The 22,825-nt window shown below is 36.8% G+C and overlaps 1 protein-coding gene and 1 pseudogene across 4 annotated transcripts in view; both read left to right on the top strand.

Moving 5' to 3' along the window:
• The first annotated feature begins 1,296 nt into the window (after window positions 1–1,296).
• On the top strand, window positions 1,297–5,702 carry LOC105072986 (transforming acidic coiled-coil-containing protein 3-like; annotated as a pseudogene).
• An 8,082-nt stretch (window positions 5,703–13,784) lies between these two features.
• The window catches only part of PDE1A (phosphodiesterase 1A), a 301,036-nt gene continuing 291,995 nt past the window's right edge, over window positions 13,785–22,825 (top strand). For 3 of the 4 annotated variants that reach the window (XM_045520418.2, XM_010959994.3, XM_010959999.3), the window contains exon 1: window positions 14,032–14,142. In XM_045520418.2, the coding sequence (XP_045376374.1) occupies window positions 14,042–14,142 (101 nt within the window). In that variant the 5' untranslated portion in view covers window positions 14,032–14,041. Of the gene's footprint in view, window positions 13,806–14,031; window positions 14,143–22,825 lie in introns of those variants that run through there. The other variant, XM_010959995.3, reaches the window with a different exon arrangement.

Genomic DNA, 22,825 nt, shown 5'->3' with positions numbered 1-22,825 from the left:
CAAAAATGTTCCTTTTGGTGTAGAAATTCTTAGAACTTTGGTATATAACTCCTGGACTGCCTCTGAAAACTCACTGTTAGGTCTGGAGACTCCAAACTAGTGCAAGCCCACTGTTTGGTCTAGCAGTTCAGGGGAGGAGAGAGAAAATCCTGAAAGTTTCCAAGTATTTGTGGTGACTCTGGAATCCTTCTGCTTCTACTCTGATGTAGGATGTATTTTACAGAATTAAGTTTGATGCAAGTAACTTGGAAATTCACCGTGAGTAAAACAGATCTCTTTTGTGGGATCTCTATTTGGTGATCTTGCTAATGAGACCCTTTAAAGATGGTGTGGATACTCTGGCTATTCCTAATACTATAGATAGATTTTGACATGATCCTAGGTATGGAGTTGGGGTAGAGGTGGTTGAAGACATGAATGTTTGGTCTAGCCATAACATGTCATTAATATTTGAGGCTCAAATCTTAGCTTATACGATGTTAATGTTTGATTTTACTGAAATACTACTTTTTAACCACTTAAAATTAAAATGTATTTTTATAAAATTCAACCCCATATGTAATTGATTCATCCAGATTTAATAAGCTTTGTAGAGCACTGTAGAGGAGTAATAGTCTTAAATTACTTCTAAAGAATATTTAGATTTAAAAACCTCTATTCACATTTACTGAAGTTTTTCTCTTATCTAGAGTTTATTTTAAGATAACTATTAGATTAATTTTGGAATTAAAAGCCAAACACTTGGAAGGAGCCAAATAATTGAAGCTATTTTGCTTACATTGCACAAAGCAAATAAGAAGAGATACGAAGTTCAGTTTTTAAAAAGTGAAAAAAATAGAGGAAGAAAAAATAAAATCTAAAATTCTCAGAATTAACAATTCATGAAGAACTGACTGTGGGCCAAAATCTTTTCATAAATTATGTCACTCTTCACAATATCTATGGAAGATATGGTTGTTCACCGTATTTATTTAACAAATATTGGTCGAGCACTTATTTTATTCCAAGCACTGTTATAGGTCCTGTAGGTGTATCAGCAAGCAAGAGAAACATGGCCCCTGTTTTCATAGAGCTTAGATTTGAGAAAGAGTAACACATTACAAACAAGTGAATATAAGATGGTGTGACTGAAAGTGCCACCAGAAGTGAACTGGTATTTTTGGTTGAATGGAGAGACCAAGGATCCTGGCAGCAACACACATTAGAAGATATGAAGAGTCAGGTGCTGGTGGAGGGAAGAGGAATCAAAAAAGCCTTAAGTCAGGAAAGAGTTTTGTATTTTTTATCAATAGAAAAATGACCAGTGTGGCTGGAGCAAAGTCAGTGAGAGAAACATCAGGGTAATTCATCCAGAAGGGTGCTTTTAATACATAAATCAGAGCCCATCACTCTCTTGTTGAAAATCCTTCAAAAGCTTCCCATTACACATAAAACAAAATCCTCCCAATTTTCAAAGGCCTCCAGGGTTGCACATGGATATAACTCCTATGCCATCCATCCAAGTACTCATCTTCTAGTCTACTTTCCAGCAGCAACATACCTCACTGCTGGTTGTCCAGTGTGCCAAGTATCCCCAGCCTCAGGACGCTTTTATTTGCTATTCTCTCTGCTTGGAATTCTCTTTCTATGGATATGTACATGGCTTCTTTACATTCTCATTCATTTCATTTTCATTCTCTGTTCAAATGTTACATCCTTGAGGAAGACTTTCCTGAATATCATTGTAAAATCTAATCCCTTCTCACCCCTCTTTTTTCCTTTACCCTGCTTCTTCTAGTTGCTATGGCTGCGTAAGAAATTATACCAAAACTTAGCTGCTTAAAACAACACTAATCATTTCTTATCTCTCTAGTTTCTGTGGGTCAGGAATTTGAGAGTCGTTTAGCTGGGCAGTTCTGGCTTGGAGTCTCTTACGAAGTTGAAGTCAGACAGTAGCTGTGTCTGAGGTCACCTCTGAGCCTTCAGTCATATGCCTGGTACCTGGTCTGGGAAGACTCAAAAGGCTGGGGATTGGAACAGCTAGGGTTCCTTAGTCACCTTTCTCTTTCTCTGTAAGGGCTCTCCTGCATGGTGGCTTCAGGGTAGTCAGAATTCTTATATGGGGGTTCAAGGCTCCAAAGGCAAATGTTCTAAGAGAGAGCAAGGCATAAGCCAATCACCACCTATGACCTAGCTTGGTAAGTCAGGGCAACGTCACTTCTGCATTCTTTTGGTTGGGGCAGTTACAAAGGTTTACCCAGCTTCAAGGCAGAAAGGGAGATATAGGCCTTGCCTCTTGATGGAGAAGTGTCAATATAATACTGTAAGGAGAACATGTGGGATGAAATATATATAGTCTCCAATGTTTAGAAAATAAAATCTGTCACATTGCTTTATTCTTTCTGCAAAGCAGTTTTCCCACACTAGGATATAAGCCCTATAAAGAGAGGACTCTTGACTATCTTCTTTGTTGCTGGTCAATCTTCTTTACTACCCATATCAATGATTAGCATATTGTAGGCCCTCAACATCTTCTGTTGTTGAATAAACAAATATTTCCTGAATCAATGATTTATGAAGCAATGGAAGCATTATGAAAACTAGTGCTTTAGAGATGGAAAAAATTTTTATAATATTCTGCAAACTGTCCCAGGAATGTAATAAGAGAACAGACTATACTAAAAATTATCCTAAAAGTGAGTTGGTTTTCATGTGTGCCTAAGTAGAAAAATAAATGCTTGTCTTACAATATTTTAGAAAAACTAGACTTTTTAATGACATACTTACTAAGTGCTCAGCTGATACAAATCACAGCAATTTGAGAAGTGTAATTTTAGGTTGTAATCTGTTTATGTGTACAGATTATAACACTGCAAATAGCACATTAATTTTTCAGTCACAGCCATACAAATGTCATCATTTAGCTCATACTAATATCAATGAAGATAAGTAGGACCCTTACTCTCCCCTGACTGTTCATTTCACCATTTTCAATGGGCCTAAATTTATGCTTTCTTTTTTTAAAGGCAGACTGTCGACATCCAGAAGAAAAGTATTTCTTGGATCTTTACTGGAAAGACTGTAACTGAAACTCATTCTCCTTAAGGGCCAGTGTAGTGGTTTGTAACACACACAAAGGACTGTGCCTTAAGGTTGCCTTTCTAATAATAAGCCTCAAAGACATGGGAATCTCTATAGCAAAAGGAAAAATGGGTGATTTTTTTCATTTCAGTTGAAAACAACCTCAATGCTCAGCAAGAACAGTTCAGAAATCAATTATATACCACATGCTAATATACAGATATTTAAAAAGATGTTGCAAAAGAGAAGGCATAAGATATTTCATAGCTGATAGAATTACTTAGCTAAAACTCCACGATAATTAACAGAAAATCAGAACTAACATAAAATTCATCATTATTTGCATAGAATATGTTATAAATATATCAATGGTTTTCTGATAAACAGCGGTGATTAGAAGACGTAATGGGGACAACAAGAAAGGGTAACAGCAACAAAATATAAAGCACTTAGAACTGGAAACAAGATATGCAGAGAGAAACAAAAACCCTGCTCGACTCGGCCCCTTGGCAGCGGGCTGAATGCGTCCACAGATCTTTAACAACGAAACTGTCACTAGTGACAAAAGTACAGCAAACTGTCATCTCCCATTTTCACCACCAGAACTTACCGTAAGATAATCTGTTCTTCATCTGTCGCAGAAAGAGAACGTGCAGCCAAGAATGCAGGCAAAGTTCTGAGGGTGACTTTTCAGTCACTTCCATCGGATACAGAAGATCAGGATTTCAACTTTGCATGAGTAGTGAACTCGAGGCTTCCTTTGCTCTGGACGACACCGCTGGGTTAGAAAACTCCTCAATCTGGACCCAGAAAGAACCAAGGAAGTGGACACCGAAAAGACCCAAGGAATTCTCCAGAAACAAATAGCGGTTGTGCTGACCCCCCTGCAGGGTACGTGAGGGCTCGCTCCCGTGTCTGGCCTGGACTCCTCCAGCGCTCCCAGGCCAGGAGTCTTCAAAACAAATGGCTCCTCCAGGACCCGCGCGCCGCGTCTGGTTCTCACTCCTCAGACATTCCTTCGATATAAGCATGACGTCCACTTCCGAAATCCGGGAAGACCATTCCCGGATGGCGTCCCAAGACAGCACGGAGGGTCCTCAGAGGCCACCGCAGAAGGGCCTCTGGCAGACCTGCCGGAGGTGGCCTCTTCCCCGCTCGCCGCTTCTACTCGTGAGAACGCGGTCTGGGTCCCCGAGAGGCCTCAGAGGGCAGAGGCCAAGTGGCCGGACTCTTCCAGGAGTGGCCCACGAGGCTATAATCTGGCTTCTTTGACCGCCACCAGCAAGAGGCTTTCCTCACCTAGGAAACAGGGAAAGAGAACCAGCCTCAAACCTCCATTGAGGAGACGGGAGGCTGAGGCCGAAAAATGCCCTGAGGGTCCCGTCCCCCTCCGCGGGTCTCACTACGTGGACCAGGACATGCTGGAACACCCAAACTTTAACCAGCTACGAGCGCGTGTTAAGGCCCGGCCCCCAGACGGCCGTGGCCGGCCGAGCGGCTGCAGAGGACTCGACGCGGCGGATGACGTCATCTCTGTGGCGTAGCCGCGCGGCCCGCAGGAGCGGAGGAGCCACGAATTCCTCGGCTTCGTCCACTCCCGCCAGTCCCGGCAAAAAGTCCGCTGACCCAGTGCCACCAGGCCGAGGTGGATTGTCTGGACCACTATGGGACTTCCTCCTTTAAGGAGTCCGCCTTGAGGAAATAGCCTCATGCCTCAATTTGGACCCACTCCTGAAAGACAATCCTCGGAGACTGATCCCTTGAGACAGGCAGTGAGCGCGAGGCCGACGCCCTTTCCTCGGGAAGTCCGCCTGAGGTGAAGCTGATGGAACTTGATTTCTTCCGAGCGCCGGTTGTTCCTGTGCGGGGTCCACTCACGTGTCCTCTGCGGGCGGTCCGTGCTGCCCGTGGGGCCGACCTGGACGATCTGCAGCACGGCCTGGACCTGAACGCCGTGGTGAAGCAACACAAAAGGTGAACCTATTGCTGAAGAGCAGGTGTGAGGAGCTCTCGGTGAAGAACCTGGCGATGGGGAAGATCATAGATGGGTTTGAAGGGGTTGTGAACCAGCCAATGGAGGAGGCTCAGAAACAGAAGGCACTTGCCAAAGGCTGAAATCCAGAAGGTTCTGAAAGAAAAAGACCGACTTACTGCAGACTGAACTACATGGAAAAATCTCTTTCTGAGCTCTTCAAGTGGTTTGAGAAACAGGAGGTGATTGAAGGCTACCTCACAAATGAAGAAGAACTGGAGAAGCGTGTTGAGGATTACACAGGAAAAAAAAAAAAAAAATGGAAAGGAAGGCGAGGGATACCAAGTGCTGAAGGTCCACGCAGAAGAGAAACTCAAGTAGACAAATGAGGTGATTGTCCATGTCTGGAGCAAGACTCAAGCAGAGGCCTTAGCCTTCCTGGTGAGTCTGAGGAAGGAGCATCCATTTGCTGGAGAAGAACACTGAGTAGAGGACTAAGGAAAATTATGAACTGACCAGAATCTGTAGATCACCTCACTTCCAAGATGGAAAAGATCTGACATGGATGTTTTGACCAATGTCCATCTCTCCCTTACGTCTGTTTGACTCTATGTTAGAAGAGTTCATATTCTTTCTTCTTTCTTAACCTCAGTTTGTTTCAAACTAGATTGTTTTAAAAAGAAGACTAAAGAAAGTTTCCCTTTAGTTAAAAAAAAAAAAAGAGTTTTAGAGTACTGGCTTTGGAATTACACACTAGGTTTAAATCTTGACTCTGTCATGTACTACCTGTAGGGCTTAATCTCTCCTAGCTCACTTTCCTTATCTATTAAATGGATACAATAATTGAAATATTGGTATGAGATTGACAGACAATATATGCCTGGAAAAAGCACTTGAAAATAATTTATATTAAATATAACTTAACATGCATCAAAACCTTATTAGTAAAACTGTGGGACTTACACGACAGACAGATGGAGCAATATAATAGCCCAGATGCTTCAGGAACCAACTCTAGTATATATAAAAATATACTGTTTGATAAAAAGACCACAATGCAAATGAATGAGTGAAGAAATGGTTCTGAACTTTGGGTGATATCTTTGGGAAGATTAGCTACATTGTACTTTTCATATAAACACATATAAATTAGAGCATTAAATAAACAGAATGAACTGTCCATCAACTAGAATAAATCTTTGAAGTCAATAAATATTGGATATTGACATGGGGAAAAGAGCAATAGCAGAACCACGGAGAAGAGATAGATAGATTTGACCACATAAAAGATTAAGTCTAAATGACACCAAAAAATGTAATGGAAATTAAATTACAAATGGTAAACAAGGAAAATATCTGCATCATTAATGGTAGGCCAAAGGTTAATGTAAATACCTAAAGAACACTTACAAATCAGTAATAATAATAATTCTGAACCCTTTTACGAGAAAAATGGACAAAAAGTGGAGCAAGTAATTTATTAAAGTGGTACAAAGAGACCAAAAAAGGGAAATTAATAAAAGAAATCTTAATAGTAAACTTAAAGATACATTTTTGCTTATCATATTGGTAAATAATTTGAAAGAAAATTAATATCCATTATTAGTGTACCCTGAAATTGGAGCATTCATATGTTGCAGATGAGGGAATAAATTTGAGTAAATGGTAAGGAACTTATACTATATTTATAACCCTTGACCCAATATTTTTTCTATACAAATTTGTCTTAAGAAATAGAGATGCAGACAAGCACTGATATGCAAAAATATTCATTAGAGGATTATTAAAATAAAGGAAAATTGGAAAAATAGGGATGCTCTAAATTGTGGTACAACCAAATGATGCTATACTATGCAGCACTTAGTCAATTCTGAAAAAATAATAAGGGAATGGGAAAATGTTCATGGTAAAATTTTAAAAGAATAAAGGAATATACAATTTTATAAATCTGATTTTTTACTTTGAATTTTTCAGTATTGTTTCAAATTCTCCATAATAATTATATGTATTTTTATATTCAGAATATGTACAAAATGCTGTTTTTCATATTAAGTAAAACTATGAAATGCACATGCAGATGGTCTTAACTATATAAATAAAAATATTTATTTTTAAATCGTTTTAAAGAAAATTTAAAAAGAACCTGAAAAGATAGTGTTTTAAGTCTATTTGGTAAGCAGTGGACAAACTGAGAAAGTTCATGGGCAAGACACCATGTGATCAGAGCTGCAGTTAAGATGAATCGTCTAGAAGGGTTCTAACAGCTGTTGGGGAAAGGTGATTCATACCACGTTGTAGTAGAGAGAATGGAAGAAGGGGTTGTTATTGAGTTATTAACAGAGATAGGACTAAAAGTGTTTGGAGACTGGGAGTGGGGTATGAAGGACAAGAAGGAGCTGAGAACTTCAAGATTTCCTGAATGTAAAAAATACACAAAACTACTGTATAGAATTTGACATAATAGAAAAAAATACAAAAAAAGCAAAATAAAAATAAAGTGCTAGTTTACATGGAATTTTGGAGGAAAAGCTAGTTTGAAGGAGATGATAAGTTAATTTTAAAACTTGAGTTGAATTTGTGCCAATAAGATATCAAAAATACATTCAAATATCTTCCTTGGTTTTTACTATGGAATTATGAATATAGTAAACAGAAAGGAGAGAAAGGTACACATTAATATCAATCTCCCACAGAATTTCATATAATTAACTACTGTAAGTCCTACTCTTCACCAGTAACCACTTTCAGTTTTCATTTTATTTCCTCTGGTGATCAATTCCATATCTGTGGCAGCTTAAACCTGGATACCTTGATCTATCAACAATCAAATGTTACTCGATGTCTTCATACTCTGAAAGACCAGGAACATGTCCTCTCTTCCTAACTTTTTTTAAGTTGAAATATTTTTGTATCCTACTGGTAATAGTTGTAACATATTATACTTCTATAAGGAGTTTACACTTAAACTTCTGCATCTTAATTGATCAACTTCAGACAATATTGTTGAATTCCCCAAAATATAAACCGAGAATATAGATAATTATAAATTTCCCTCTATTTATCATTCCCTTGTTTGTCTCCCAATATTTGGCAGGTATCCCATCACTTTTAAGGTTCAGCACATTTATATTTTATTCTGTAACTATAATATAATTCATGTTCTGCCTAGAGGTTGAATTTTAAAAACTAAAACTGATACATAGCATTTGATAATATTATAATTATGTAAATATTATTGATGTAGAACATACTGCATATTTAGGACCTACTGAGAAAGAAATACAATTGTTTTTCCTTTGCTTTTTAAACAACTTTGTTGAGGTATAATTTGCACCCTGTAATATTCATCCCTTTTGAGTATAGTTTCAAGATGTTTAGTAAACTTACCAAGTGGTGCAGTGTTCATCATAACCAGCTTTAGAACACTTTCATTACCCCAATAAGGTGGTCCCTCATATCCATTTATAGTTAATCCTCTTTCCTACCTCTAGCCTCAGGTAAACACTAATCTACTTTCTGATTATAGATTTTCCTTTTCTAGCTTTCTTCTCTTAGAAAAATGGTTTTAAGAGTTGTATACATTGTAACATATATCAGTATTTCATGTGCTTTTATTGTTAGATAGTATTCTATTGTTTTGATCTACCATATTTTGTTAGTCATTCATCAGTTGATGGACATTTGAATTGTTTCCACTTTTTGGATATTATGACTAATTCTGCTATGAACACTTGTGTGCAGGTCTTTGTGTGGATTTGTGTATTTTATTTCACTTGGGTTGTTACCTAGAAAATCTAATTCTGTATTTTCTAAATTAGTCTACTCAAAGGAAATTGTCTCAATTATCCAGGGCATCTGGAGTTTACTTTTTTTATAAATCATTAATTACTTTAAATTATTCCATATTTTACAATCTAACCACAGATTTTTTTTGTTCAGATTAAAAACAATTTTTAAATTAATATTTCATAAATACTAAAAGGTATAATGATATTACTTGTAAATCTGCCTATTTACACACTGTTTAAGAAACAGAACACTTCCAAAACAGCTGAGGAACTTTATGGATTTCATCTCAATAGTATCCCCCTCTCTCCTTTCCAGAAATGACCATTATCCAGTTTATCATCCTTATGCATTTTAAAAAACTTTTACTAACTATATGTATTTCTCAATTATTTTTTAAAAAACTAAACATATTTATGCTGTTTAAATTCTTACTGGATTTGACTCTTCTCAACATTTATTTTTGTGAGATTTATCTATGTGTATGTTTTTGTTTTTGTTTTTTACTACAAGTCATACATTTGCACTGCCATATTATGTTCTATTTTGTGAATATGCCAACATTTACCCAGTTTCCAGTTAGTGGAAAGTTAAGAAAATTTTTTTGCTACTGTAAACTTTCTGTGTATGTCATCTGACATGGATTGGCTATTTATGACCCCCCCCATTCATATGTTGAAAACTAATTTCCAATGTAATGCCATTAAAAAGTAGAATTTTGGGGGGTGATTGGTCATGAGGGTGGAACCCTCACGAAGGGGATTAATACCCTTATAAAAGAGGCCTCAGAGACCAGCCATGCCCCTTCTGCCATGTGAGGACACAGCTAAGAAGATGACTGTCAACAAACTAGGAAGCTCTCACCAGACATCAACTCTGTCAACTCCTTGATCTTGGACTTCCCAGGTTCCAGAATTGTGAAAAATAAATTTCTGTTGTTTATGAGCCAACAAGTCTATGGTATTTTGTTATAGCAGTGTGAAAGGACTGAGACGTCCCCTTTATCATGTAGGAAAGTATTTTAGAGTGTGTGCACTTTTAACTTTTCTAGATATTGGCAAATTGCTTTCCAAAGTGATTTTTCCAATACTCACACCAACAGAAAATAACATTTCTATTGCTCTGCATCATTCCCAGTAGCTGGTATTCCTAACTCCCCCTCCACTCCAAATTATTGAGTATAGAAAGGTATATCTATGTGGTTTTTGTCAACATTCCAATAAAATATTAGGTAATAAGAATGAAGAAACTACTTGTTATAATATAGATAAGTTAACTGAATATAGAGTTAAAGCAAAAGAGAGGGAACATCTGAGAGATAAGAGACATATTAGAGATAAGAGATAAATTTTTACCCTATATTCAGGACTATTTTCTCAATTCCCACCAGAACCAACATTGAATATTTTGTTTTGGTAAGCATATTTTAATTTTTTAGAACCCTTTCTTGTTATTTCTCTTTCTCATATCAAAATTTTTTGATTTAGTTAATTTTATGGATGCAACATCTCAAATTTTCCTTAACATATTAATTAGAAAAGAAAGTTATATTCTATTCCCTAAGTTCTATTCTGTTCTCTTCAAGGTGATTTATTTTAGTTTTATTTTATTAATGTATCTTGTGGACATTAGTTATAAATTAGAAAAAAGTGCTTTGAATTCTCTACATTAACATTTGATACTGCCTAAGACTGAAGATTATTTTGGGTCAATGATTTAAGTAATAAGCTGTTTTATGTAGCTTGTTGTTCAAATTTTTATTTTATTTTATGAAACATTTAATGCAATATTTAGGAATTTTGTGTATTAGCAGTGTAATTACTATACTCTGAGTTCTTAAATATGAATATATGACAGAAGTGGGATAGTGAAACAAAGGGCAAATGAGTGTTAATGAGGAGACTAGATTCACTACCACATACTTAAGTAGAATAGTCTTCATCCTTTACATTGCAATATTATTGATAAACTGGCCAATGTAAGGGCTTGAAACTTCATGGCATAGTTAGAAAATCATTTGTGGCTTCAAGGACTTTGGTATCTTGGCACACAAAATAGTGGTGGAGTACTTGGTTTTTATGGAGATTTTTCACTATGATTCATCTTTGAGAGCAGAATTCAGATATCTCATTATAGAAAAACCAGATAAAGAGTTTAAGTAGATGTAGCTAGGGTTAACAATGAAGAGAAAATCAGTACTTTCAGAGCAAAGACTAACTTACTTCTGACAACTCTGGTAAATACTCATAAAAGTGAGGTTGTGGTTGTATAAAACTGCCTGCTAGTTAGAGACATTCAATTCAGATTGAGTTCAGGAAGTAGCTCGTTGGAGAGAGAAAAACTGAGGCTTCACTTGATTTAACCTCTATGTATTTATGTATGTATGTATTTATTTACATATTTATTGAAACTTTATTTTCTGTCAACCTTCCATTTTGTGTGTAAGAGTCTGGGAGAACAGCTTAAGACCACTCAGTGGTGGTTCTTACCGGTTCACGGGCCAGAGCGGCCGGGCTGCAAACAGCCCTCAGTGGGGGCTGAGGCTCCGTCTTCAGCAGGGAACCGCTGGGCAGGCACAGAGGGCACCTGTGCCTGCGGACCCATCTGTGACCTCTGGGGGAGTAGCAGCAAGTCTGGGAGCCGGAACCGTCCACTCACCCTGAAATTCCCCCTCGGTCTCAGCCCTCTCAGTAGCAGCCTGCTCTTCCTTTCCGTCTCTTCAGGATCTCTGTGGAAACAGAGGTCGGGCTGAGCGCTGAGGGGAGGCGAGTTCGCGGGAGACGGTGCCGCGCATGCGCAGAACGTCCCGGGCCAGCGTCAGACCCACCGAGTGTGCGCCCGGGTTATTGTGAGGCGATGATGGCTGCTTCCATACTGGGCGCAAGGAGAGTCTGTGTCACACAGAGCAACAGTGGCCTGGTTAACATAAGATCCCTCTGTGAGAGGCTGGTGGTCAGCCTGGAATCAGTAGCCACCGGAGGCTGTGGCTCCGGGAAGACGGCCCGGATCTTGTTAGCGAAGGTTCCAGGAGTGAGGCGGCCAGCAAGAGCAGTGGCCCCCGAGGCAGCAGCAAACTCCAGCACAGCTCGTTGGCCTGGAGGATATGACGCTGGCATCAGCTGGGTTTTCAATGGCATGAGCTGCCGGAAGAAGCTTCTCCCCTGTTGTCTTCAGATTTACAAGGTAGATGCCATCATTTCTCCTTTGGTAGATGATTGTTACATTTAGAAATCAAGGTTGGTGCCACCTAAGTGGGTTCCTGGTGCAAGAACTTTGAGGACATCCTCCTTAATTTGCAGGACATCAAAAGCTCGGGACATTGTGAAAGTTTCCATTTAAGTTACCACAGGAATCTAGAACAATGTGTAGGGACCCCTCCCTGGGTAGTGTGGAAAAGCTAATTTGTAACACAGAAGGCACTTTCTATAAAATTTCGCAAAGATACTTTTTACCTACAGTCAACCCTTGACCAACACAGGTTTGAACCTGCGTGGATCCACTTATGCATTTTTTTTTCAGTAGTAAATACTGCAGTACTACACAATCTGTGGTTGGCTGAATCCGCCGTGGATGTGGACCTGCATATACGGAAGAACAGCAGATACTGGGGGAACAGCATATGCGAAGGGCTGACCCTAATTTACATGCATATTTTAAACTGCAGGCTGGGTGGATGACCCTAGCGCCTAAGTTGTTAAAGGGTCGACTGTAGATATTACAACTTTGACTACTAGATGCAGTCAGTGTTGTTTAGGTAGACATAGTAACTCTACTGTGAAAGATTTTTTTGTCAGTAAATCATAGTGTCTATTTTAAAGAACTGACTTTAAATCCAAGGAATGTCTCTATTTCTCAGTTTTCTCAACTGTCAAACAGAAATATTACTCACTTCACGAGCTTTCTGTAAAAATTAAAAAAAAAATAATACTATTAGGTACTGGGAACCATGACACACAGTAAGCATTCAATAAATATTAGATATTGTTATCTATCTACTATCTATGAATATCTCTACCTTAAACCTCAAGGTAGCAGGCAAGATTTCTTGCAGGGAGAAATAAAACTACATTTGTGTCTCTAAACAAACAAGAAGAGATACTGCTTTTAAGTATATTTTTCTTAGCAGCTTGCAGATAGCAGTAGCTGTTACGAAGCTCACACTCAAGGTCTGTGCTTGTTTCAAAGAAAGCTCGCCATGTGTCGGGAGCTTGGCAGATGACTCAGTTCTGATTCCTTTTATGTCCACTTTCTCTCATTTTTCTTCTAAAATGCACGAGCAGCACAGCATCAATTTCTCTCTTCTCCCCCATCTCCGTCTCTTCCCTCCCCACCCCAACTCCTTTTCCTTCAGCTCGCGCACACAAGCATACACACTCGTTTCATTTTATTTATTTTTTTTTTAATCCCCAGAGGATTCACGGAGCAGTCAGTGTGCAGCTGCCGTGTTTTCCACTGGTTCAATTGGCAATTACCTACTGTGTGGAGTTGCTAGGAGAAGGTGAATAAGCGTGATTACAGCATCATCGGTGTACTTATTCTTTCAATAACAACCTGTGGAGCTCTGCGGTCTGTTTCTGTACGGCTCTATATGTCATTTTCTCATTGTTGTCATTAATATTTGTTGAATTTATTGTTAAAGCATGGTATATTTTTAACTCTTGATTCCAGATCAATTAAGAGATAGAAATGTTGGCATTTAAAACAGGCACTTTTTTTCTCAGGGTGGTGCTGCTGATTCTGATTCCTGCCATCTGTTTTCATATTACATCCTGCCCTCCTTCCGTTGGTAGAGAGGAATTCAGCTTCTTCTGGTGTGCTAAAGTCATTCACGTTTCTCTTGTGCATAATAGCTCTCATAAACTGTAGGAATTCTGATGTGCTTCAGTGCACGGAACAGTAACAAATGAGCTGCTTTTGGGGAGAGCTGGAGCACTCAGTCGGTCAGTAGTACAGTAGCAGGCTCACATGTGCGGATTGTTCCTGTGAGGTCAGAGGATCTGTTTATACTGCTGTCTGCTTGAGGGGGGTAATGTGATGAGCATTGGATATGCCTGTCAAAGTCAATAGCAATTTCGGCAGAGGCTGCCCTCAGCTTTGTAAATCTGCAATGTTTTGATAGATAAGATGTGCTACTGTACAACTGTTTAAGATTTGTAGTAGACTGAGGAATGCTTGTTCTAGCGCTGAAACTGACTCTGACTGTACTGCCCTAGGAGTATCACCATGGGGTCTACTGCTACCGAAATCGAAGAATTGGAAAACACCACTTTTAAGTATCTCATAGGAGAACAGACTGAGAAAATGTGGCAACGCCTGAAAGGAATGTGAGTAAGCTCTTTGCTTGGTTCTGTGTTTTTATTTCCCCCCTTCCCCAAATTAGACTATTAACATGATGAATTGTTGATACTTTCTGATTTTGTGGACTAGTGCTTCCTTTAGAAAAAATTTCTTTTAAAAAATAAAAGAGGTCACTCCCAGTTAACAACTTGCTTGAAGGATGTATAGTAGTTTGCACTTGCATGTTTTATGTAAACTAAGGTAACTCCTTGAGAATTCACTTCACTGTTGTACTATATGGCTTCTTTTAAACATTCTGCATATGTTATTTAGGTATGTGGTTTAGATATGCAGAAAAGTAACTAGGAAAGCTGCTTGCCAGGGTACTTGCAGAAATAAAATTTCTCTCAGGTAAAAAGAGAGATTATTACTGGTACTTATTTCTTTGTGATTAGATTTTGAAAAAAACAAGGATGAGATTAATATGATAATAAATAATTATACTCCATTGTTCTTATTCATTATGTCTTAATTAATAATATTTATTTAAGAAAAATATTTATGTGGTAAAAGTAATAGCAGCATACCAAACTTACTTGAGAGTTTTGGCTTAAATTAACCAATTCACTTCTGAGAGTACAGAGTATCATAGTATAAAATAGACTTCAGTAAGATGGGTCAAGAGATGTATTTATGTCAAGCATGAAATGTAAGTACCTGAGCCAAACTTTAATTGCAATGCTGTTTACCTTGCTATTTAAACAGCATGTTAAGTTTTTTTCCTGTGTATGTTACTAATTCTTGTTTAGTGTTCCAGCATACTATGTTTACATGCTTTAATTATGTCATACTTTTAAAATCAGATTTAACATTTGGATAAAAATGTGAAATATGAATATTTACAGGCCATTGCAATTGCTTAGCATATTTGCAGACTTCAAATGAACATATATTTGCTTTCCTATGGTAATAGCTGAAGGAATTCTATACTATGAGAAATGAAAATTTTCTAGGATTTGTATTTCTAATGTTGTGTTTACATATTATTGTATAAAATGCAAACTTTGAGTAAATTTAATGTTGCTGTTTTGATTTTTTTTAAAGGAAAATTACATCAAACTTTGTTAGGTAAAAATTCCTTCTACTTTCTTCCATTTGAATGTATTTAATGATGTTTATATATTTAAATAGTGCTCTCTATATATTTTCTTACACTTGACCTGGCATTCCCGTGCACTGGCGTAAGAGCACAATAATAATACAAGCAACATTTAACAGAGAATAACTTTTAAAAAGGAAGCCATCTTTACATCATTTGAATGAATTAGAGAAATATATTTCCAAGATTCATTGAAGATTTAGAAATTGCAGGTTTTGTAGATGTGGTTCTCTAGGGAAACAAATAATCCAGTAAAAGCAAGTAACAGCTTACAAAATTAATTAGCATAGATGAAAATTAAACATTGGCAGTCATCAGATGATATGTGTTCTAACTTAATGAGTGGATAAACATCTGTACCGGAAAAATTATATCTCATATTACAACCTATTTTAGATTTCCTTCCCTTTAGCAGGACAGGATGGTTTTGGTTTGTTTGTTTTGTTTTGTTTGTCTTTGATTTATTTTTCTGTAGTTACTTGAATGTATGAAGATGTACAGTAGTGAGTTTATACATATACCTTTAAAAAATTTGAAAGGAGAATTTGTGTTTACCTAACATTTTAGGGCAAAGGTATCTAACTTTCACTTTATCAACTGATCTCAAAGATCAACCTGTCATTTTATTTCAGGAGAGGGTGATAGTGTCATTCGGCAGTAGAGCTTCATGACTTGATATTCAACATGGATGTAGAATATAATTACGTATATGCATATATAAATTTTGAATTGTGTCTACATAGAGCCACTGTATGTCCACATAGAGACATTAAATAACCAAATTACTTATAATAGGGTTTTTTTGAAATAATTATTACTGAACTGATTGAAATGACTGAATGCTTTTGCATCAAAGAAAGAAGAAATTTTTATTTTGGTACTACTATTTTAACTTGTACTTTGACTTAAGACATTTCCAGTATTCTAGGTTTAGAATTGTCAAAACAAGAAGCTCTAAATCTAAAATCTGCATGACTAATGACAACCAAATTGTTTAATTATGGTCTTTTGTGTAGTCTGCATTCAAAGCAGTGATATGAGGGACTCCTTATTCCATTGCTGAAATTGTCTTGCCTATTTAAAATGTAATATTGACTCAAACAGAATTTTAGCTTCTCAAAATGTCTAGTGCTAGAATTCCACTTCTAAGTATTGGCAATTAAAATCATGTTACTTATGAAAGCTATCAAATAATTTTGCAACAATTTTCTTAGTTTGACAAAAAAGACTTGATGAAGGCCTTTAGATATTTGTTTGCAAAGTGATTTTTTGATCTTTTACTGCAGACTTTTACAAATGCATTGGTTTATTTCAACAGGATAATCTGTTCTTAAGTGGATTTACAATGTACACATTTTTGAGGTTAAATAAAAATAGAGGCAAAGTTTAGAGTAAAATAAAGTTTATTCTAGTATACCTTAAATATGGAAAACAAGAACCACACCAGGTAGGTATTTACAGAAAATATTTTATAGGCATTTTCCTACAACGTAATACGTTAGAACACTTTTCTCAGTCTACAGAAATAATTTTTAAATTTTGTAGCACATGTAAAAACATTGGTAAACTAAATTGAACTAAATTCTTCTCTACCATTTTGTTGATTTCTTTCATTGAGCTCTTTTTAAATCTCCTTCATGTAATATTTAAGTGAGACACCATATGCAGTGATATGCTAAGAAATCTGTTATTCCTTTATGGGAACAAAGGTGAAACACTTTTCCCATTTCTGATGTAGACTTGTGTGCTTTGTTCTATTAATTTTCTTTTTATAGTTACGGCTTTTTTCTTTAGCTTTCTTCAATCCATCTTCTACCACTAATTTGTCACTCAGTGTGACAATTTATATTCTACACAATGACTCACCATCTATGACGGTAGAAGTGTTAGCAAATGACTATGGCATCATGTCCTTCATAAACTACATTTTGAAAGAATCATGTACTTGTCCATTAGTTATCAATTGTTTAGGATTTGGAAAACACTTCCTATTTCTTCTGCCATCTCAATACCTGATGAAATTTCTCATTTGGAAGTTTCCTGTGACTCTGGGATTTATAATATTTCCTACATACTGAGAACATTTTTCTAACACTGGTCTTTGCAAAGATTGTTAAGTTTACTGATTCCTATGAAGAAAGTTGATTTGAACACCTTATATTTATTTTCATTTATGTGTAGTAGTTTTTTTTTCATTTAAAAAATAATCCTTTTTTTGTGTCATGATTTTTTTTTTGTTTTTTGTTTTATGGTCTTTAAATGTAATAAGGGCTCTTCCTCTGTGGATTAAAAGAAATCAAATATATTTTAAAACATTGGTGCTGCTCTTTCTAGTCAGTGCCACTGTTGTTAAGAGTTTGATCTAAGGGGCTACAGTATTTCCAGAAAACTGTAATTAAGTAGAAATATCAGGGAAAACCACCTGGTGTTATAGTAAAAACTGAATCAGTGTTATCCTACTCAGTTTTTCAGCAGAAGAGAGGAAAGTTTGAATTGCTCAAAACTATAAACTATTGACAAAAATGTGAGACTCACCACCATAGTACTTACTGCCAGTATCTTCAGTTTTTATAAGGGTAAGACTATGGGGATTTCACAGTTAAAGCCTAACTGAATATATGATAATTGATTATAAATGTATAGACACATACCTCTTTAATCTCTCCTAATCCAGATGAATATATAGATTTTAAGATCTGAAATAGTGAATGTAACAGTTGAAAGACTTAAGCTTCTTTTCTCATTTTTTCCTCTTTGATTGGTGGTAAACATGATCTTCAGTAGTCGAAGGATGAAATGTAGAGGAGCAGAAAGTGAAGGAGAAAGGAGGAACTGTATAATAACCCTATAACTAATTTCAATTTGGTGTTATCGTAGAGGGCAGTGTGTTGTACAGTTCTCAGATAAAGTAGCCCAAACCCTCATCACCAAGAAAATGTAGCAGAAATACATATTTAGAATAAAAATTGACAAAAAGATAAAATGACAGGAGTTATTAGCACCATGTTCCCAAAGTAGAATCGTACTTTAGGATGGAGCATTATAGGTCAGACGCAAATAAATCTGATACTTTTACTCTCCTGCTTCGAACTCTTTAAAGCCTTCTAGTGTCCTCCCTTCAAAGTCCAGCATCCTTCACAGGTCTCCCGATACCTCCTCAATTTTTCCTTCCCAACCAAGCCCAAGGTGCCCCCAAAGAAATGCTACTTACCTCCCATCCGCCTTTGCTCATTATGTCCTCTTTTTTGGAGGGAACCATTCCTTTCTCCTCTCTCAGCTAGTTGCTCTTGCTTCCCAGGAGTCTTTTAGAGATGTGTGGGGATGTATCTGGTTGTTTCAGTGCCTGAGGGTGTTTTTGTATTTGGTAAACAACAAGGTTCAGGCATGATAACTGTCTTCTAGAGCCTGGGACATTCTGATTATCAGGAAGAATTACCCTACTCAAAATTCTAATAGAGACCCAGTTAAGAAATGGTGAAAGATCTCTTCTTAAACTTCATTTGCAAAGGAAATCATTCCTGACCCTCCATACTAGGTTAGTTTCCTATATTTGGCTCATTAAGTAACCTGGACTTCCCTTTTCATGATACACTCTACTATCCTCATAAGCTACTGCAGACAAGGGCTATGTTCACTGTGTTTGGTTGTGGATCCCCAGTCCCTAGCATAATAAGTGGCATATAGAAGACAATGCAATAAATATTTTTTAATCATTCAATGAAAGGATAAAATTCTGAATCTTACAGTGGTGCCAACTACAAAATTGGATCAGTCAGACTACCAAAATAGGATCCAAAGCTAGGGTGGAGGAGTCGAGACAGATTCATAGCTGGATTAGGAATGAAGATGATGGAAGGAAGTAGTTTGCTTATTGTTTACTAGTTGTCAGAACTTTCCGGATATAATATATTTGTATTCTTATTTACTCTTTCCAGTGATTTCAAGAGGTAAGTGCCCCTAGTTGGTCAAACAGCTGGTGTCTGGTGGAACTTGGATTTAAATGTAGAACAGCCTAGCTCTGAAACTCTTATTCATGTTGTTTCCAAAACAAAAACAAAAGAGGACGTTCTCAGAATGGTTCTCTAGAAAGGTCACCAGAAAAAGGATCTAGAGTGGTGCTTCTTAAAATTTAGTCTAGGGGTCTTGTGGTAGGCAGACTAATTGCCCATGTCTATGTCCTAGTCCCCAAAACCTTTGCAAATCTTATGTCAGAGGGGAATTAAGGTAGCAGACAGAGTTACCGCGGCTGCTAATCAGCTGACCTTCAAATATGGAGATTAGTTTAGATTATCCAAGTGGGCCCAATATATTCATAAGTGTTCTTAAAAGTTGAAGAGGGAGACAGAAGAAGAGGTCAGAGTGCTGTGATGTGAGAAGGACTCAACTTGTCTTTCCCAACACTAAAGATGGAGGAAACAGGCTATGCGCCAAGGAATGTGGGTAACCTCTAGAAGTTTGAAAAGGAAAGAAAACAAAATCTCTCTCTGGAGCCTCCAAAAGGAATGTAGCCCTGCCAACACCTTGATCTTAGCTCAGTGAAACTAATGTCAAATTTTGGGCCCATAGATAATATGTTTGTATTGTTTCAAGCTGCTAAGTTTGTGGTACATTCGTTGCAGCAGCAATAAGTAACTAATATATGCCTCCTGTAACAGAATAACAGAGTGCTTAATCAGCATAATCACTCCTATCCTCCACCCCCACAACACACACATACACTCATACTCACACAGACATGATGCCTAGAGATGGGGCCCAGCCTAGGTCACACTCGGTGGCACATTGAAGTTAGATACCCATTAATCTTAGCCTTTAAGTAACTCACTGTTTTCCATCTAACCCTGGATTACATGCCCAGACCACCAGTTTTCTTACCAAGCTCTGATATGTAGAGAATACGTAGTGAAAATATATAATGGATTCATTTCAACTGTATAACAAGAATGTTTATGCTATCTCTCTTGGAAATTGTTTGATAAATCTCAGTCTCTGTTCTCACATGGATGACTATATGACTGAATTGTGTATGTGATGGATTAATCAGGCAAATAAGCTTAAAAAATCTGTTCTTTAGTCATAAAACAAATTTGAAGAAAACCACCTCATGAAACCTATATTGGCGTACAGATACAATCTTCATATAAATTTCAGTCCATGCATAGCATTATGTTATGGTTTCTAGAATGGACATTGTTGAAGTGAAATACCTTAGGGATTAAGAAATTGAACTCTGGAAACAGTCAGGTATTGTCTAACACCTTCTATCCTTTAACTGAGTGACTAGAAAAATTATTAACTTCACTTATTTATAAAATCCAATTATTTTGTTCATTATTCATTCACTCATTCAATAAATATCCACTGATTATGTGGCATGTCAGGGATTATTTTAAGCATAGAAGCTTACATTCTAAATGACAAAACAAACAACAAAAAAGTAAACTACAAAAAGTAAGTTGATATGGAGTAAGAAGTGACCTGAAGAAAATGCATCAGATCATGTAACCAAGAGTTACTTGGAGAAGATACGATAGTCAGGGATGACATCTCTCAGGAGGTGACTATTCAGCTGAGACAGACAAAAATTGATACCTACCTCATAAGATCTTGCGCTGAGAGGGGGCTAGTGAATGATATATATAATCTCAGTCCAAGTTCAGAATTAAGTGAGGGATAGATACAGAGGTCCAGTAGATGGAGATAAAATGTCAGCTTTATTGAAAGACTAAACTTGTAATGGAGGATAAGATTTTGGTTTGCAGCTAAATAAGCCAAAGCACCTCTGAATTCAATTTTCTCTTCAAAACTGTAGACTTCCCCAAAAGGGGACAAAAATCTCCTCTCCTAAATTTACTTCATGACCTTTAACAGATGAGACATTCTTCGCATGAGTAGAATATCCCTTCCCCACCCCTTGAAAAGGACAGCTTGCACCCCCAGGTCTAATTCCTTCTCCAGAAGTCACCAACCAAATGTTTTTCTGCCTTCTCTGTGAAAGAATATGAAAAGCAGCAAGGAGAAGCCTAGGAGACTTTTCCAGTTGAAGGGCCTTCCACTTAAAAGGAAGCATTAGGATCTGAGAATCTGGATGTTGTTTGAATCAAGATAGTGAAAATTAAATAAAATAATGTATATAAGAAATATAGCACAGTACCTGGCATACAGTAAACTCTTAAAACATTGTAATTATTAATATTTCCATAGTCTTATCCATTCTTATGTGTATTCCAACTCTACTGTGTAACAGCTATATGGTAAGTTGATTGATTTTTTCAATGCCTTGGTTTCTTACCTGAAAATAGAAATAATACCCTTATCAATCTCATAGGTATTGGGAAGATTAAATGAATTAATTCTCATAAACTGCTTAGAGTAGTGCCTAGAATTCAAAAAATTCTAGCTGTTGTCATTATTATTACTGATAACATATGCAGAAGCAGAATTCTATTTTTTTTCAGGTAATTTTCTTAACAGAATCAATAGACAGAACAGGATTGTCAAGATGAGAAAAGTCTTTCTCTTAGCTTAGTGAAAGTGGTTTCACCAAGATACCCAGGGTTCTCTTTAACAGAAGAGTTATACTCAAGGATTTACATTTCTCTGGGACAGGAACTTGGGTTATATAGGAAGAGAGAGCTGAGGAAGAGAAGTGGGCGGGCCTTGAGAGTTTCACCAACACAGGAATTGCCTTGATGGATTCAGCATCTTTTGTTCACCATCTTGTAATGGCCTTTGAATGGACTTTAGGTCCCTATAATTATGTATGATCCAGGGCTAATCTGATTTCCTGAGTTGCTCAGGCTTGAAAATCATTCTTTAGGTCTTTTCTTATCCCAGCCGAGGTCTGGTTCATAAGGTAGTTGATTTCCAAGTAGTTATTGTGGTTTCCCATGGACTTCCTTTTGCTAATTCATTTTAGGAAATGCCAAATTACCATTATGTTATTAGGTTTTGCCCTTTATTCTAACATATTTCAATCAGCTAATCAAATGTAAATATTTGTGTAAGTCTGATTTCCATCCTAAAGGACTGTACTGTAAGCCATTTGGATATGAAAGGAACTGTACTGTTTATTAGCATCATTAAACAGATGGTAGTGTTAAAGGCTTATGAGAATCCAGGTATTCCACATATCCGATTGGAGCAAGTATTAAGCATGAATAACTATTTATTGTTAATAAAGGACATAAAAATGATAACAGGTTATTAGAGGCATATAAATGAAACATTATGACTCTTTTGTCTTCTTTAAGCTACACTTTCTTGAAGTTGTTTAAAGAGATTATTTGTTATTTTATATCTTATAAAATATTTAAAAACATAAATTTTTATTAACTAGGCCCAGAAAATGCTCAATGCAAATAATTTCTGGTAGGCAAAATTTTGATACTTGTAGCTATTCAAATAAATTTATAATGAGTCATGAAAAAGTAATAAAATCTTTTAAGTACCAATGTCTACTGGGTAGGAAAACAGAGGTCAACTTTAATTAAACTCTGCATAAGCATGGAGAGTAAAGGATTCTTGGAATTTTGTACATGAATAATGTCCTTGATAACTTAGAAGAAAAT

The sequence above is a fragment of the Camelus bactrianus genome, chromosome 5, assembly GCF_048773025.1.
Source record: "Camelus bactrianus isolate YW-2024 breed Bactrian camel chromosome 5, ASM4877302v1, whole genome shotgun sequence".
NCBI classification, from domain to species: Eukaryota; Metazoa; Chordata; class Mammalia; order Artiodactyla; family Camelidae; genus Camelus; species Camelus bactrianus.
The sequence above is the reverse complement of the archived record's forward strand: the minus strand, read 5'-3'. Positions and strand labels throughout refer to the sequence as shown.